Source organism: Pinus tabuliformis, chromosome J, assembly GCF_031772625.1.
Source record: "Pinus tabuliformis cultivar Carrire ecotype Pingquan chromosome J, CPIR1, whole genome shotgun sequence".
NCBI lineage: Eukaryota > Viridiplantae > Streptophyta > Pinopsida > Pinales > Pinaceae > Pinus > Pinus tabuliformis.
In genome coordinates this window covers 341,444,888-341,464,458 of record NC_142295.1, presented here as the reverse complement: position 1 = coordinate 341,464,458, position 19,571 = coordinate 341,444,888, and the positions used below count along the sequence as shown (strand labels likewise).

At 36.3% G+C, this 19,571-nt stretch overlaps 1 protein-coding gene across 5 annotated transcripts in view; it reads right to left on the bottom strand.

Moving 5' to 3' along the window:
• The window catches only part of LOC149227135 (putative LRR receptor-like serine/threonine-protein kinase At1g56130), a 330,293-nt gene that overhangs the window by 298,854 nt on the left and 11,868 nt on the right, over nucleotides 1-19,571 (bottom strand). For 4 of the 5 annotated variants that reach the window (XM_089377695.1, XM_089377698.1, XM_089377696.1 and 1 more), the window contains exons 7-8: nucleotides 5,010-5,081; nucleotides 4,786-4,857 (exon numbers count right to left, since the gene is read on the bottom strand). The exons of the other annotated variant lie outside the window; for it this stretch is intronic. In XM_089377695.1, the coding sequence (XP_089233821.1) occupies nucleotides 4,786-4,857; nucleotides 5,010-5,081 (144 nt within the window). The remainder of the gene's footprint in view (nucleotides 1-4,785; nucleotides 4,858-5,009; nucleotides 5,082-19,571) is intronic. 5 annotated transcript variants of the gene reach the window in all.

The window sequence follows — 19,571 nt, the reverse complement described above, 5'->3', positions numbered from 1 at the left end:
CCATTAGTGAAAGTCCATAAAGAGCAGGGGGTAGTGGCTATGGTGATAGTGGGCCACACCTCATTGTTGTCACTTGGTCTAGTACTTGTCTTGTAGGTGCCCCTCTACAAGACCTACTATATTTTGGGGCAACATTTTTGGCACGCTTGCTGGGCAGGAATTCAATCAACCTCCCTATAATCTGAAGATTTAGTTTGCATGTCTTTGAAGAGAATACCTCTAATGAGAATATAGATCCTCTTCTGGCGACTCCTTAATTGAACCTTATTTAATCCCTTAGTATTTATTTCAACGGAACCATATCTCCAAGAAAGAGAAGGACTACAAAAAAGGCTCCTGAGTCTAACAATCCTTCCATTAACCCTGATCATCCTATGGTTAGGAATATTTTTGGTGATAATACTACCCCTAGCATAACTATGGATAGACCATGGATTATTGTTGCCTTCAAGCCTTTGGGTTTCAGTAACCACCCTAATGCTTCTCATCCTTTACCTGATAAATATCATGAGTGGATACCTAGATTCAATGGCATTGATGCTATCACTATTGAAAAACATATACATGATTTCCATTGGGCAATGAGAGCTAAGCTTAGAATGGAAGAAGATATTGTGATGATGCTATTTTACCTCACATTTGATGGAAATGTTCGAGATCACTATCTTAGTTTTCCTCAAGATGGCATTCCTAATTGGGATACATTTCATGATGCATTCAAGAAGAGATGGGCTTCGGCATTAGATATAGGTTTTATCCTTGAGGGATTCCTTACAACCACACAAACTGAGAAAGAAACTCTGAAGGAATTCACTCAAAGATTTGATAACGTCCTTAGAGAGATCCCTAATATATTGATACCTTTTGATGATGATATTCTTGATAGATATGTTAGATATCTCCATGGACATTTGAACTATTCCATTAGGAATAAGAAACCCAAGGAATTAGTAGAGGCTAAGAAGATCATTGTTGAAGTTGAGTAGAATTTGAATGCTTCAAAAATTGACCGTTTAACTATCCTAGGGTTAGGATTGATCCTAAGACCAAATCGAGCTCTTAAGTTGATCCAGTCATGCAATAATTTTCTCAAAAGTTTGAAAATCTCACTAGTGAGTTTATCCAAGGTCAAAAGACACTAATGAACAAAATCTTCATGATAGAGGGAAAAGGGATCTTGGCCTAGTTTTCCTCCTAAAGCTCAATTCATTAAGGACAAGTCCGTTAATAGAAAGACTACTGAGGGAGGCCATACCACTCAACAAAGTGTTTCAAACACCCTTGCCCCAATCAACTTGGTTGGAAAAGAAGAGTCCCATTGATGCCAACCTTCTCAAGAGCCTCAAGGATATAGTCCTTATAATCAAGAAAATGAGGATGAAAATCCTGAGCACTTGAATATAGTAAATTCTAGTGCTCCTTTCAATATCTTGCTTGGGGACACCTATTTTCTCCTAGAGCCCAACCAATTCCATACTTCTACCAATAGTGATCAAGCTGAACCTGTGCTAGCAACTAAAATAGTGGAAGATTTAAGGGTCTCCAATATTCTAGAACAAACAACGATCTATCCCAAGCAAGTGCTAGCTCAAGTAATCCATCTCAAGGGAAGGACAATTCCCAAGTGCAACCTCAAAATAAAATTGAGTAAAAACCTAAAAACAATGATATTGTAGTAGATGTTGACATGACTAATGTTTTGTACAAGGTGAATATGAAAGTCCCCCTTATAGATATGACTAAGCTTCCTCCCCAAAGGAAGCAAATAAGGAAGCCTTTGGGTTTTGAATATAATCCCGATGACACTCCTGTCATTTTGCAGAATATGGCCTTTGATAAGAAAAATGAAGGCCATGAGCCCTTTTTATTGTCCCTAGTGATTAATATTATAATACGTCATAATTGCATGCATGTTTCATGTGCCTTTGCTAATGTCATGCCATTAAAGGTCATGCATCAATTAGAAATGAACATCACTAGGCTATATGAGAATGTTTGTGGTTTTGACTCTAATTCTATTCTTGTGCATGGTCTCATTAAATATTTGAAGACATCTTTGGCAACGAACAAGGACATTACTGTATTAATGGATATTGTAGTCATTGATGTGCCAGATGCCTAGGGAATTTTATTATAAAGAAAATGGTCTGCTTCAATAGGTGGACAATTGAAAATGGATCTTTCTTATGCCCATCATCTTCTTCTGCTCCACCATCCACTGTCGAGCATGCTTCTTCTTCTATTTTTGACAAGGATTATGATGATAAGGATGAATATTGATGACTATTAGTTGTTATTATTTACTTTGTACTAGATTGAGCTCATGTTTTATTTCTATATGTGTTCATTGTCCACAGTTTGATACTTGTTGATGTAACATTGTACTTGCAGCCTCATATATAAAGGTTGATTTTGGATATATATATTTATAATAAACCTCGTTTATCAAGGTTGTTTTTGGATATTACTACTTTAATTATGTGATCATTCATGAGTAAATGTGATGTTAGTATGTTTCATCATCATGTATAATTGATAGATTTATAGTTTATGCAATGACATTTGACAATATAATCACAATGTAATAATGTATCATTTATGATTTATGATTGCAGATAACATTTATTAAATTTCCTAACACACACACACACACACACACACACACATATATATCGCATTTCTCCATTTCCAAAATTTGGGGGTCACGTTTCACACATGTACCCATTTCAGAAACTCGTACCTGTTTCCCCATATCGTGCAACTTAGTCCAAATGAAACAAGTTGTTTACAAATGTCAACAATGTGTATGGGAAGTGACTCAAGGTTGTTATTGAGGAACACATCTTTCAAAGTTTCAATCTCTGTTGCTTTGCGAGAATTAAACTGAATTAAGTTTAATTAACTATCTAACTATACCACATGGTTAATGAAAACAACATGTTGGAGTTATAAATGTGATTAAAATTGGGCATGGGAAAATGGTTAGGAAAATTTAAACTAACAATTAGGATCAAAGATAATACAAGGGAAATTTTTAGCAAGGAAGATTCATCGAAAGAACTTAGTTAGTTTTCAATCTAAGAATATTCGCTAATTCTTTTTTTCTTCAATATCTATGTGTGAAGCAAACTCCTCCCTTACAAGATATCTCTTTGACATGTAATCGTTTACCTCTAGGTATGTTGACATGGAAAACTCCTAGCCTATAACATTCTTTGGGACCAATCTTGTAAACACCTGGAAAAAATAATAACAAGAAAGTTTGAAACTAGAACTTTTCCTTTCTTTCCCTCAATTCTTGTGTGCTAATAAATTAGACACATTTCTAAAAAATGAGTACTCTCTTGTCAAGTTTCTGTGTTCCAAATAAATCTAAATTTGGATCATTACAGGAATTTGAGTTATAAAACGAGTTTCTTAAGAAAAATAATAAAATAATAGTTAAAATAATGGAATAAGAGCTATGAATTTTTAAAGGAAAAACAAAAAAACTATTTTTTTATTGTATTTTTACTTAACTCTTTATAGGTTTACTCATATGTCAAGTGCAAGAACTATTGGATGTGGAATTTCGTTAGATGCGAAATTAAATTCCAGATTCAAGAAGTATCTACTCATCATAATTTAGTAGATTCGCACTAAAAAAATTGAAATTTTTTGAAAAACCATGTTTTTTAATTTTGCATTCAAAGGATGCCTACAGTTGACATTTGAGTAAACCTATAAGGAGATAAATAAAAAATACACTTGAAAAAAGTAGTATTAGGAGAATTTTGAGGTCTAAAATAGGCCTCATTTTTAAAGAAAAAGAGAGAAAACTATTTTTTCTTATTGTGTTTTTGGTTTATCCTTATACGTTTATTCAAATGTCGAGTGTACGGACCCGTTGGATACGGAATTGAATTTCACATCCAAGGAGTACCCAATTTGCATACTTTTGAGTAGATCCACACCTAAGAAAATGAAAATACATAGATAAATGTGTTTTTTCATTGTATTTTCAATTTTTTTGGTGTGCGTTTACTCAAAAGTATTCTTAATGGGTAATCGTTGGATATGGAACTCAATTCTGTATCCGACGAGCCCTACATTCAACATTTGAGTAAACCTATAAAGAGATAATCCAAAAATACAATAAAGAAAAAAAGTTTTCAACTTTTCCTTCCTAAATATTTACCCCTAAGGATGACATCATCATCCTTAATATTATTTGTTCTCTTAAATTTAATTTTGTTAATTTATTTTTTGTTCTAAGACCCATTTTTAAAATCAAAATTCTCTTAATATTTTTTTTCCTTCCAAAATATTTATACATGGAGATGCCATCATCTTCTTGAATCTTATTGGTTATTTTAAATCTGATTTTGTTAATACAAATTTTGTTTTGAGACTCATTTTTTACCTTAAAATTCCTAAAATAAATGATCCTTGAAACATCCAATCAGGTAGTGTTAGTATGCCCAATTCTCTCATGTTTCTCCAAAAGTTTCTATTATCCTAACAATAACAACAAATCTGTCAACTGTTTTCTATACGAAAATTTATTCATACCCAAAGCATCCTAGAATAGGAATTATCTCCTGCAAACCTCTTTCCTATGTCTGCTTATGTTGCAGCAATTTACAAGGCTAACTACATTTCTAGTAATATGAGCATTAAGTTGAATGAAACCCAAAAACTTGCACGGAAACAATTAAATTTGTATCGAGCATATGTATATCCATATACATTATGAATTTTCAAATACCATAGATCAACTCAATTACACAGTGAAAACACACATACAGATCAGTAAGGTTCTTCCAACTTCCAATGAAGTCCGGTATTCCTCCAGTGAATTGATTATCAGAAGCCCATCTGGATCACAAAACCAAAAAAGTGTTATCCAAATACAATCGTCTTAATATATATTTCATAGCAATTTTCCAATGCATGAAACTCATTTTGGTCTGTACCAAAAAGAGAAAAACAGACTACTACTATCGAGAATAGTAGCAACAAAAACTCACAAAATTTTCAAGCTTTTAAGATTTCGAAAGGAGGATGGTATCTCTCCACTTACTCCTGCACTATCAATGTACCTGTTTGGTAAAAATAGAGAACACAATTTCAACTTAGGAATATTTGGAATGATTTCTAGCCATCTGTCTAATGATAAGTGTGTGACAAGCACAAGGCATAATTTGGATAAATTTTGATTCCCTCCCCACCGAGCATCTAACAGTAATCACAATACAAAAATAGGAATCTATTGGCAAGTCACTAATCATTGATGCACCAAATATAGGCATTCAAGTAACTTATATTGACAATAACCCAATCAAGTGACTCACTTTCCAAGTAATAGGAAATATATCTTCGGAATGACAATGACCTGATCCAGTGATCTTCATTAAAACATTTCTTATTCTTGTGAAATATATCTTAAATGGATGCCTCATTACATGTAATAGAGTTGCATTGGTTATGCCTTTGAGAGTGGACAAGGAACATTTCATTTTCCATTCATTGGATTAAGTCGATTATATCACATATAAATACAAAAATTTACAGTAAATATACCAGCAACAAATATAGAGCTTTACATAATAAACATCCTTATATAGAATGCTGGACTACTTCCATAAAATCTAAATTTGTAAATTTGCTACCGCCCAAAGCTTGTACATGGTAATTTACGATTGGATTCTATGGATTGGTGTTTTATTACATCCATAAAGCTCTGAATTTCTTCGTATTATGCTTATCATCATGGTTATCATCTAAGGTACCTACCATAAGAAAAATCCAAAACAATGTAAAGAAAGTGGACTAGAGGAAATTCGAATGTATATGATCATACCAGATCGGAAAGACATATAATAGAAAGGTGATAACATATGATCAAGAAAACAAGTCCATCCATTCATGGAATTTCTTATAAAAGAAAAAGTAGAGACCATAAAGCAACAAATATAAGGAATGAAGTTGTCAAAAGATAAGAACCAATTATATAATGTGAACTAAAACGATAGAAAGAAAAATATAATTATACTCTCCCGTGACCAAATATTATTAATAGAACTCGGCTTTCGATATGTTTGATATAATAATGGAATTCAAGAAGCATTGTCAATTTATGTTAGTAGAAATAATATTTTAGCTAAGGTACTAACAATATAAATCAACTTATTATGCCTAAGCTAAAGTCAAGGAACCATTCATTCTTGGCATGCTTTCAGTACTAGGTTTTAGGAAATATTATATTAAGGCAATTAAAACATTTTTTTCTTCGTTCTTGGCATGCTTTTAGTATTAGGCTTTAGGAATTATTTTATCAAGGAAATCAACATCCTTTTTTCTTGCACACTAACTTCCATCTTCTAATGCAACCTATTGCCTCAAAATCTAGCAGGTCTTCTAAAGGGGCACCCTATAAGACAAAACACTAGACTAAGTGACAACAATGGAGGTGTGACCCACTAACACCACAGCCACTACCCTCTACTCTTTATGGACTTTCACCAATGAGAGGCTTCACATTAGAAAGGTCACCTATGAAAGATATGCTAGGTTCAAGGTGACAAGTGGCTTATAGAGGATGACTCTTCTTAAGGACAAAGCTCATTAAGCAAGAAAAGGGGAACTCACATCCTCTATCAAGACCAAATTAGGACTCAATTCACCTAGGGCTTGAGAGATAGCAAGACAAATGTATTATCCTAGAGTCAATAGGCTAAGAAAAGGTTTCCCCACAATGAATACTAGAAAGAAAACGGAAAAAGGAACCTTCAATAAGCCTTCAAGTTGAAGCTTTGCAAACTAGGGTTTTCCTAAGCAAGAGAATTAAGCCTTGAAATGTAAAAATTGTCCATTAAAGGAAGATGATTTTGAGGCAATCAACTCTTCCCTCCATGTTGAATCTCTCCACAAGCCAAAATTCTCCTTCTAAACCAATTCACACCAAGCCCTAGATGACGACTTATCCTTAAGAGTGCCAAAATCAGAAATAAGAGAGCGAAATTTAGTTTAGGGATGCAATTACATATGATCACCAATTTGACAAGGCCAGTTCCTAGTCCTCGGGATGATGGAGTGTATGGAGTTGAAGTATTGGCTAGATTTTGTGAAGGAGTAAGGGAATTTTGATGCTCTAGATCAAAACCCCAGCTATTATCTTTGTGAGGGATCAAGGTCACTTGGAGAGCTAGTTTAAAGTTTCACTAAGGGGATCACCATTCACATTTCATACATGAGTAATGTATACAATGATGATATCTATATTCTACACAGTTGATCTTCAAGAATAAATGGCACAATAGAAAACCATATATCATCAATACATTCCATACATTAGACATAAGATCAAAAATTTATCAAGTATAGGGTTCATTTACAAGAGAAAAGGCATGAACAATTCTTTATTGCTCCAAGACAACATCTCCAATGCCAAGAAATAGCTCCAATAGACAAAAATGATCTATAGAATCACATCTCCACAAGATACAAGCTAGGCCAAAATCCTCAAGGAGGTCGAAATCAAGTCACAAGTGATCATGATGAAATAGAATGACGCTCTCCTCTATTTATATGAGGATAACATTAATTAGCCCACAAATCCCCTAAAAACAAGTTTGATGACAAAATAATTTGGGTTACAATCCAACCCACTAGATTTTCACAAATATGCCTTAATTAACCCCTGGGTGTGAGTTGCTATCTCTCTAGGGCTGATGTCATGCAATAAATGTGCTCTAAATGGCATGTCCAAGTGTGATGGGGTGTCCAAGATGACATAGAAGTATGTCATATCCGTGATTTGAGGGTTGGCCCTCAAATCCACCTCAATACCTCCTGTGGGGTCCCAAGATCTAGATGGGGCACCACAAAGTGGTCTCCATGGATCTAGAACTGCTCAAAGTGGCCTCCTCTACTCCAACATTGAGGGCTTCTCACATGAAACTAGCCATCCCTAGTCTCTGAAGGTGAAACCATCCTCATATGGGCTCTGGAACAACTACCATCCATCCAATAGTGTCAAGGACATCCTGGGGGAATGTTAGATCCAAGTGTGTCATCCTGAAGGATCATCAAATCCAATACAATATGATCTAATGTCCCGAGTGCAGGAGGTGATTAGGGACATGTGTCATATGATGTTATTGCTATGAGGCCCAAGAGTCTCAACGCTTCATTTATTTGTGACAATATACTTCTCTAGAGGGATTGGGTACTTGTGGAGTAGGTGCCCAAGAACTAGGTTGTTGAACCACCTGACAATCACAACAAAGATTTTAGTAAAATCAACCAATTCATAACATCTACTTAATGGATTTTACATTAATCATGAACCATTTTTTATGTTACAATGGCTCTTGTGTACATATTGATTGGTCCCATTTGATTCTTGTATCCTCTACTTTTTTCTGATGGTAAAGACATTGTGCTTTACGAGGCATGGATGATCTTCTTCCACACCCCATTCAGGACATTGCATACCCTTTAGAACATGTTTTGGCCTTGAGATGATATGATAAATTGTTGAGATGCCCAACTTTGGTGATGTAGATAAATCCTTTCTCATGATGACGTTGCACTTGATGATGTTGAGACACATATTTAGAGAGGTCATGGATCCACTTTCCTTGATAATGTTTTGTATTTGCTTGAGGAAATTTCATTTATGATGGAATGTTGCACCTTTATGATGAAATGTCACTATACTTCAGCAGATCTAGCATGAAGGATGACGAGTTGAAACTTTCTTCTGATGATACATGGAATTTTGGTGATATTTTGCACCTTGTTGTGAAAAGACACGACATTTAGAGAATTATTACACTATTTTGGAGGAGATGCCACCCTCATTGGCTCACTTTTCCCACATGTGTGATGTTTATGGAGCATTTATGGAAGAGGAATTTTATATAATATTCTTCATCATGATTGATGAGCCCTGGTATTGCATCAAGGATGTTGAAACTTCCAAGGCTATCAACTTAAATTATCAACCCAGGGTTCGTACAAAATTAGAGGTGACAATGTTATATGCATAGTAGGTTAAGTTCTACTCATGTCACCCTCAGTATTTAGATCAAATCAAGGTATTTGGAGACCACTCCTTCAGCTAACTACAAAGAGAATTTCTTATGAAAGCATATCTTGATTAAGGAAATGAACATGATTCTAACTACAAAAATGAAAATTCCATTCATTAAATGTAAAGGCTAATTGTAATTGCATGAAAGGAATAGACTAGTCTAGTTGCAGAAGTAAACCATGCTACTCTACTTGAACACTAATAAAATCAATAGTATATTTTCATAAATCATCTATCTAATTGAAACTTGCTTGAAAATGAGGAATTCAATCTTCAACACAAATATGGAATTTAAAATTACTAAGTCTAATTCTACTGGCTGTCTTCTGATTGCAGTGAGGAAAGGATGGGGTTGGAGTGGTCTTGGAGCCTTCCTCAATCATGAAATCAAAGCATGGGGGCCATTAAATGCAAGGGTCAAAGTCTGGAGCAAATATGGTTGGATTTAAGCAATGCTACATCACTTCTATAAGAATTGCTACATGAGGCCATGTTTTGCTACAAGAGGGGGTTTGAGAGCTTTCTGAGGGAAAGGATGGTATATTGAAGGTTAAGTAAGGTGAATGAAGGGTGTGGGAGCCCCTTTTCCAAGCTTAGTACCCCTTGGAGGCCGATCTTGCACAAACATTTATGCCCACGATGTCCTTCATTGGCCCTAGAAAGGTGATCTCGGTGGCAGAGTTTGAGAGCAATATGAGGTGTCTAGGAGAAATATGGAATGATATAAGTGGATGTGGAAGAGTGTGCCCACCCCTGCAAGTCAACAGAAATCCCTGCAGACTAATCAAGTACATGCAATTAAATGATCAATATTACAACAAACTAAATAAAAGTGGAAAAGATGAGTTGAATTTTGTTAAGATCTACTCTTATCCTACAACACATACCTACTCTACTTTCCAAATCAACGCTACTAACTTCTAAGTTGCAGAAACCAAGAATGCAGAAGAATTACACTCCAACACTTAGCAATTTCCATGAAATCATAAACACATGTTTTTGGTTTGTTGTTGTAGATCTTCCAACCACTTCCCACAAGAGAGGTGGTGGTCAAACCTACAACTACAATTTTTGTAATGTAATTCCTACTTAAACAAGGAAATAAATTCAACAGATTAAACAAGAACAATGAAAGAATACAGCAGAGGGACTAAAGCCTCTGGGTTGGGCCCAAACCCAAGGGTTTCAACCCTCTAAAGTTAACTCAGATGCAGGTCAACAATAAACTTTTCATTGATAGAAAATAAGAGTCACATATATCATATGAAAGATGAAAATAACAGTATCAAGCACTAGCCTCTCAATAGATACTCCTATCTCTAACAAAAACTTGAATCCTAATGAGCCTTTAGGCTTGTTTATTTATACAAAAAGTAGCTGAGCGATAACTCCCTTGAAAGGAGTGCTTCCCTCCAAAATCTCGAAATTGGTGGATTTGGTTCCTTTGGATCTTAACATGCACTTGAGTTCCTTAGCTTCTAGTGAATTCGAGTTGTTGGTGAGGAATATTTGATCTCAAGTCAAGTTGGAGAGTTAATGTAGTGGACAAGCCCCCTATTTTCTCTCTAGATGTCTCCAACAAGCTCCTACATAGTAAATATCTCCAAAAATGCTTCTTTTTCCTACATATTAATCACATTAGGCCATGAAATACGACAAGCACCCTTTAGTCTTCCTACTAAACATATTATGGCTAAAAATGTGAATTAATGTGAAGAAATGAGAGTTTTAAGGGTTGGAGGATAGCACAATGGGCCTCAAAATATAGCTATTGATGGGACACATCATCACCCCTTGCTAAAGGTGTTTCTCACCCTCTGAGAAACTCAGCTACTGATGTGAAGTTCATTCATGGCCCTGGTGGCCTCTCTTACATCCCAAGGCATCTCAGATGGTGTGTCTTCCTGTGGGTAGAAACTTGCATTTGCTACTATGTCTGTCCACTCCTTTTGTTCTTCAGCCTGGTCTCTTCTCACCTGTAGGCCCAACAGTAAGGGAGGACTGAGTTTGAGTCATATCCACTTGATTTTCAACCTTTGCATGATTCTTTTGTAGAGTGGGGTTCTCTCTAAGGAATTCCTTAGTCTTTCTAGAGAGTGATACTCTCTAATTTGCAAACTGTGAGGCAGAGCATGCCATCTTCTTTGGCCAACATGCAAAAATTTCTATCCCCAACATCCTAAGGGTTTCCATATACCGAGGTGCCAATTTAGGATCAGTGGAGATGAGGTTGTGGTTACTGATGACAACCTTGGGGCTCACTAATTCTGTTCTGATGTATAAAGGCTCCCTCTCTTCTTTTGTCATCACCTTCCTTACTTCTTTAGCTCTGGTTTCTTCTTGGGTTTGTTGTAACATGCTTTATTTTTGATAAGTTAGTTTTTATTTATAAAAGAGGGCATGAAAAAAAAAAAAAAAATGGAAATATGAAAAAATAGAAAATAAAAAAAGAGATGAAATAAAACCCATCAAAAGAAAATCAAAATTTGTATAAGTGTTCTTGTTTAAATGCCACTTCATAGAAATAAATTGCGTTGTAATAAATCAAGGTTTTGTGTGCAACTTGTTTACATGCCACAACCTTTTCTTCTGATTTGAATCATACAGTTTAATCTTGATCAAATCATTTAAATTTATGTTTTAGATTAGAGAATAAGTCCACCAAACTATTTAATCTTGGTCGAACACTAGAAGATAGGATAGAATAGAATAAATTAATGGCCTAATATGCTCAAAGTTTGGCCAAAGTTGTATTAGAATAGGATTACAAGTGAATTAGGCAAATAATGACTGCTAGTCTAAATGCGCCGAAGTTAGATTAAGTTTTAATTACCTTGTAAAATGCTGATTAAATTTGTGCAAATAAACATTAATATACCTTAGTCAAAGTCAATAAATGACAAAAGCAATTTGTCATGAAGCGATAAAGTTCAAATACAAATGAATGGTGATCCGCTTCCCCACCCAGATCAATGGCGGGGAAGCCATTTCACACCCCCTTGCTATGATATGTGATAACGGAAGGGGGTTGGGGGGGTGCGAAAAGAAGTTTTACCCGCACAACCCCCCCCCCCCCTCCCCCACTACGTGTCACCACCTCCACACTTCACACCCCCTCACTCATTACCACTTACCGCCACCCCCCTCTTCGAAATCCGCCTATCTGGTTTCCCGCGCCTCCCGATACCGCGTCAACGGTAATATTTTCATGCACCTTCCACTTCCAACCATTGCATGCCGCGTGTCCCTATCCATTTCCACCGATCCATTGCCACTATCGTTTTCCTCTTGTTACTATTCTCCCTCTACATTAAATACCCATTTTCTCGATCAGTAACGACTTTCCCATAACGGTAAACTAATCTCGATTATAAATAATCCCCTTGCCCCGTTACGCCTGCTTTCCTAAACTGCTATTTTCATTGTTTGATTTCACTGTTCCTGTTTTACATTCTACACCACTGTCGAGTTTGCAACTAGTACGTGTCACCTTAAGGTATTCGTTGATGTGTGATTGTGATTTATCGCATCACAATCCCTTTCCTGCTTGGGGGGCGATTCTTTAACATGATCCCCCTTCGACCTGCGATTTGCGATATGCAGGGTCCAATGGAGGCCTACCACTTGGCACCTCCCAATTTGCTAATGGAACCTACCACGTCATCCAATCGTGCCATGTAAGCAAGTCAAATATGAACTTTGACTTGCTCTAACTTCTGCATATGAGCTTGGATTTGAGTGTCATTCGCACCATTTGAATCAGAATGACGAGCTCTTTGATCTGAAGCTAAGTTTAACAAAATTATAACACTTTGATTTTTGAGCATAATTTTGAGCACCTGATCACTCCTCCCCACTAGAAGTCTTTTGGACCCGATATCAGAGGAATTTTGTAGTCTAAAATGGGCCTCCTAAGAAAAATGTACAACCAAAATAAACTTTATAAGAACCAGTAGGATTCAAGATGATGATGTCAACCATGGGGGATGATTCACCATTTTTGGAGTAAAAAAGTACAAAGATTAAAAAATAATAAAATAATAAAAGTACTTTTTCAACTCGTATTTTCAACTTATCTCCCTAAGTTTTTACTCAAATTTCAAGTGGGAGTACATGTTGGATGCAAAATTTAATTCCTCATCCAAGGAGTACCCATATTGCATACTTTCAATGCACCCTACTACATGAAAAATGAGAAATACATTAAAAAACATGATTGCAATAATGTTTTTCATGTATTTCTCCATTTTCATGTAGAAAGGTCCATCAAAAGTATGAAACATGGGTACTCCTTGAATGAGCAATCAAATTTTGCATCCAACGAGTGTTTCCGCTCGAAATTTGAGTAAACTCATAGGGAGATAGGTTGAAAATACGAGTTGAAAAAATAGTTTTGTATTTTTCCCTCTAAAATTTGATGATGTAATCTAATTTTATTTTATTATTTCCACTGTTATTTTATAATTTCCTTAGAAGGCCCATTTTAGACCTCAAAAATTCCCTAATGAAAGGATCACTTTCAATTGTTCAGCAGGTGAGGGTACAGTTCCCTCACCTTTCCAACCTTTATCCATTTGGCTTTTGAAGGAATTGTACCTTTGAGACCCATTCGAAGATAATCAATACTTCCCCTTTTTGATGTCCTTGTTTTTTTGTCAAGTATATTGTCTTGTTGAAGCACATCAAAGAATTATGGAGAAAAGTCTTCAATAGATGGAATTTGATTATTCTCTCCTTGACCTTCGATCAAGGGAGGCTCATACAACCTTAAATTCTCAACATTAACAACAACATAAATTTATAGATATGAAGGCAAATCCAACCTGAAGGCATTATTACCAATCTTTTCCAAAATTCTGAATGGACCATATCCAATTGGTTTGAGCTTTTCAGCTTCTCCTTGGAGCCTCTCTTTGTTAATGTGAAGCCAAACTTCATCTCCAACTTGGAACTTGTGATCTTGACGATGCTTGTCATGCCTTTCTTTGTACTTGCATTGGATTTTCTCAAGTTGTTCTTGAACCTTTTGGTATATTAATTATATCTGGTCAATGAACTTTCTTGCTTTATCTATGTCGCTATGACCTTCAATAGCAACATCTTTACCAAAAATAAAATCCAAAGGAGATTTAGTCAAGTATGCCATTCATGCCTCAAATGGCGAAGTTTGAGTGGAAGAGTGTTTGGCTCGGTTGTAAGCATGTTGAATATAGTGCAACTATTCATCCCACAACTTAGGATGCTTGCTGCAGTATCCACACAGAAGATGTATCACTTTTTTGTTCCCCAATTTTGTCTGACCATCTATTTGTGGATGAAAGGTTGTAATCTTTTTCAGTTTGGTGTCCATGAATCCCCACAAGTTTGACCAAAAATTCCCCACAAAGCGAGAATCTCGATCACTAACAATGGATGTGGGTAGTCCAAAATGCACCCAAACATTATGAAAGAATAACTGAGCAGTTTGTTCAATTGTAACTTTTTTTTTACATGGCATCAAAATACACATTTTTTTGAACCTATCCACAACTACATACAAATAATCATTACCTCCTTTGAATAATGGAAGACCTCCTACAAAATCCATAGAAACACTCTCCCACGGTCGTGAAGGAACCAGAAGTGGTGTGTACAATCCTAACTTCCTATTACTAGGCTTACTGATTGCACATAATGAACATCCCTTAATAAAATGAGACACCTTTTCAAGCATACGAGGCCAATAACAATACCTATGTAGATGTGCCACCGTCTTATTTACACCGAAATGACCAGCAATAAGATAAGTATGTGCCTCTCTTATGATGTTAACTCTTTCTCCTTGCGGAATACAAGCTTTCCAAAATGGTACAAGAAGTTATCATGCAAATGATAATCCAATTCCTCTACTGGGTTACCTTGACTCAAGCTGGCATAGACATCTTGAAAGTCATTATCTAATGCATATTTCTCAATATAACTTTCATGTAAAACATAATTATGCTCGAGTAAAGAAGCTGCACTAACAATCGGCCTAGAAAGCATATCAACAACTTTATTGTAGATACTTTTCTTATACCTGATTACCAAGTGGAATTGTTGAAGAAAACCCATCCATCGGAAGTGCCTTGATTGTTGCAACTTTGATTGAGATTGCAAGTATTGCAATGGCTGATGATCAGTGTGAATGACTGTTTCCTTACCCATTAGGTAGTGTTTCCATTTTTTCACACTTTGGACCAATGCATACAATTCCTTGTCATATGTAGGATAGTTAATCGCTGCACCATTAAAAGTTTCCGAATGAAAACATATAGGCTTACCATGATGCATGAGTATTGCAACCATAGCGTAGTCACTAGCATCTGTCTGAATCTCAAATGATTGTCTCAAGTCTGGAAGTGAGATTACAGGGGTTGTATTGATCTTTTCCTTCAATGCATCAAAGTCCTTTTGTTGTTTGTCTCCTCACTGAAAAACCTTTTCACGCTTGTCAATGCATGCAAAGGGGCTACTATAAGAGAAAAATTAGCAATGAATTTCCTCCAATATTGGGCTACTCCCAGAAAAATTCTTACCTCTATAACTGCCTTGGGCCTTGGCCAATTCACAATGACATCAAACTTGGAGGGATCTATTTTCAACTAACCTCCTCCAACAATATGACCCAAGTAAACTAAAGAAGTCTTTCCAAACTCGCACTTTGACATCTTCAGATACAATTGCTCTTTTTTCAAGACATCAAGTACTTTTCTTACATGCATGACATGTTCAGCACGGGATTGACTGAAAATTAAGATTTCATCTAAGTAGACTATGGCAAATTCATCAAGAAATGGCCTCAACACATCATTCATCACACACATGAATGTAGCAGGAGCATTACATAAACCAAACAACATAACTAGCCATTCAAACAAACCCTATTTTGTTTTGAACGTTGTCTTCCAAATGTCTCCTTCGGCTATTCTAATTTGATGGTAGACACTTCTCAAGTACATCTTAGTAAAATATTTTTCATCTTTCAATTGATCTGATAAATCATCTATTCGAGGCAGTGGGTAACGGTTATTTACCGTAATTTTGTTTAATGCGCGAAAGTCCACACACATGCGCCATGTTCCATCCTTCTTTGGCACCAAGACAATAGGTGAACCACAAGGCGAGGAAGATGGTTTGATGATCCCTTTATTCAACAACTCTTGGATTTGCATCTTAATTTCTACGTTTTCCATCACTGACATCCTGTACATGCCTATGTTAGGAAGAGGACAATCCTGCTGCAACTGTATCTCATGTTGGATTCCTCTCTTGGGAGGTAATCCTTTTGGTTCTTGAAATATTTCATGATATTGGTTAACTACATCAACCAATTTAGATTTCAAATTCGAATCACAACCTTTAAAATCTTCATTATCAACATCATTTTTGGGTTTGATCATGAGAAGCATGAAATTCTTGCTCGAATTCACCAGTGTTTTCATCTGCCCTGCATTAACAAGTGAGAGATTTGATTTCTTACTGTGAGCTCTCACAATATATTCTACTCCATTTTTGAATAAATGATATTTATTTTCATGTCGATGGAAAATAGCTTTTCTGTCATAAATGTACGGGCTGCCCAAAACCATGCCACAAATATCTAACGACACAACGTCGAGCTCCACTTCATCTATGAAATTTGTGGTAATAGCGAATCTTGGTTTACACTTTCTAGTAACCTGCAATTGCGCATTGTCGTGCACCCATACAAGTGGATACAATTTATGATGTGGGACAATTTCTAGATTTAAACTCTTGACAATGTTTTCAGCGATAAGATTGGCTTGAGAGCCGCTATCAAACAGTGTATCAATCTTGTTATTTTTTGATATCACCCTTATGTGAAACAATTCTATTCTCCTCTTTTCATTTGGAGTTTCATTTTGCGAGTCTGAAGAACTAGTGCTAGCAATGGATTCTTTTCCTTTTAACCCCATGGATGTGATTTTAGTTTCATCTCCTGAATTGGATCCCAAATCCTGTTGAGTGGTTGCATTTGTCTTCTGTTTTCCTTGTTGTTGTTTCTTTTTGGTTTCATTTTGGGATGAAGCTTCCAACAGTGAGCTTCATCATGACCCTCTCTGGAACAGTGCTTGCATGTAATTTTCTCTCCTTTTTTGATAGATGCATTTTTCTTTGCCTTTCCTTTGAAATCCTTTTCTTTTCCCTTACCCTTAAATGGATTTTTACTACTTTCTTCTAAGGTGTTTTCCCCTCTTCCCTCAAGATGAGTGGCTTGCACACACACATCATCTAGATTATTGGGATTAAACATTAAGATAGTATGCCTAAGGTAACTGTGTAAAACCCCTATGTACTTCAGCAAAGTGTCTTGTGACTGCGAATCTACACCTAACATCAGAGACCTTTTTTCTGAATTCTTGGGTGTAATCTTGCACATTTTGACCTTTAATATGTCTAAAGTTCTGCCAAGTCATGATGGCTTTCTGCATATACGATGGGGGGTATAATTTTCTTTTAATTATAGCAATGAAATCATTCCAAAAAATTGAGATCTTACCATGTTTTTTAATCTCCTCTTGGGTCTTTGATTCCCACCATACAAGTGTTGCACCCTCCATTATCAAAGAAGCTAACTGAATCTTTATGTCATCCACTTGAAGGTTTTGAATCCTACAATAGACCTCCAACTGACGAATCCAATTATCAATCTTCTCTGCATTCACTTCACGATTATACGTGGGCAACTCGAATGTCACATCAAGTTTTAGAAAAGGTGATTTAACAGTTCCTTTTGAAGAATGTTGATGAGTATGAGTAAGGGTTGTATTAGTAGAAGAGTGTGAAGATGCTTGTGAAGAAGAAGATGAAGAAGATGGTGGAGAGGGTGGAGGTTTGTCTCCATTCCCATTACCTCCTTTTCCATTGAGAGCCTTTTCCGTTGGGAGGTTTGAATCTTTCTCCTTGCAATCTGCTATTCCTTTCTTCATAGAGGACCTTCACCATCTCTGTCATATCAAAGAAAGTCTTTTCTGAAGGTCTTCTCATCCTCTGTCATGTTTGTAGGTTCTCCTTCATGAGACATGATCTCTGGAGTCTCAACTGCAACTTGAGGTTGAACTAGTGTTGGAGATTGTGGCAACCTTTCTCTTCTTCCCCTTGACCCAACTTCGGGGCTTCCAACCAGCTTTCCTTCACCTCGTTTGAGTTTTAACCTTGTAAGCATGACATAAACTTGCAAACAATTAAATCCTTCTTTCACAAAGAAAACCTAATGCTCTGATAACAAATTTATCTGATTTAAAATATTAGTTTGAGGTGCTAAGATGTTCCTCAGATTATAAACCAATTGCTTTCATTGTGCTTAAGGATTCATCAATTTGTTTTTGCAAATGCAATGAAGAGTTTTTATGTTAATTTTATGAGTAATTTAACTTAAATTAGAAACTGAACAACAACATAAACTTGTATAGAACATCATAAAAAACACATTACAGCGAGCACATGATAAAGGAGTTCACCCCTCTCGGGCTACGTCTCCTTGGTCCAGCTTCCAATGGATTGAGCCTCTCTATTATGCTCAAAAGTGTAAAAATCTATGTTGACAATGCTCAAATGTTTCTAAAACCTGCTCCAATGAGTCAAAAATACTCAAAAATAGCTATCTAGCCTCTTTTTGCATCCAATTTGGTGGAAAACTGAAGAAGTTATGACTTCTCCTAGTTTTCCCACTATTCGCTCCACAACTTGCCCCATTTCCGGCATGATCCTACAAATTAGCCCCAAAATCCGCTAACTGGGCGAAAATTTCACCGAGCGGTGGGACATATTTTATCCGCCGAGTCTTATCACAAATCGCAATCGGCGAGGATCGATTGGCTTAAGTTTTGTGTACGCGGCGAGCGATATTACAATAGCGATGTGGCAGACCCGATGAAGTATTAACTGGAGCCTATAACCTTATTGCATTCGGGATATCGCAATTGACGAAAAACAAATGGTCTTGGATATGCAGGACTTTGTAGTATTGCGATTTGCAATTGCGATATCGCATCGCAAAATTGATCTCGCCGGGGCCGATTTTGTAGTACTTCACTCCCTTCGTTGATGTGCGACTGTGATTTATCGCATCACAATTCCTTCCCTGCTTGGGGGCCAATTCTTTAACACGATCCGTCTTCGACCTGCAATTTGTGATATTTGGGGGCCAATGGCGGCCTACGACTTGGCGCCTCCCGATTCGTTGATGGAACGTGTTGTGTCATCCAATCTTGCCATATAAGCAAGTCAAATCTGAACTTTGACTTGCTCTGACTTTTGCATACGAGCTCGGATTTGAATGTCGTTCGCACCGTTGGAATCAGAATGACGAGCTCTTCGATCTGAAGTTAAGTTTAAAAAAATTATAACACTTTGATTTTTGAGCACCTAACCAGTGAGTGTGAGTTAGTTTGAGTTCAGTGTATATTTGGAAAAGTCTAATTTAGTGTGAGTTTGCTTGAACAAGTTA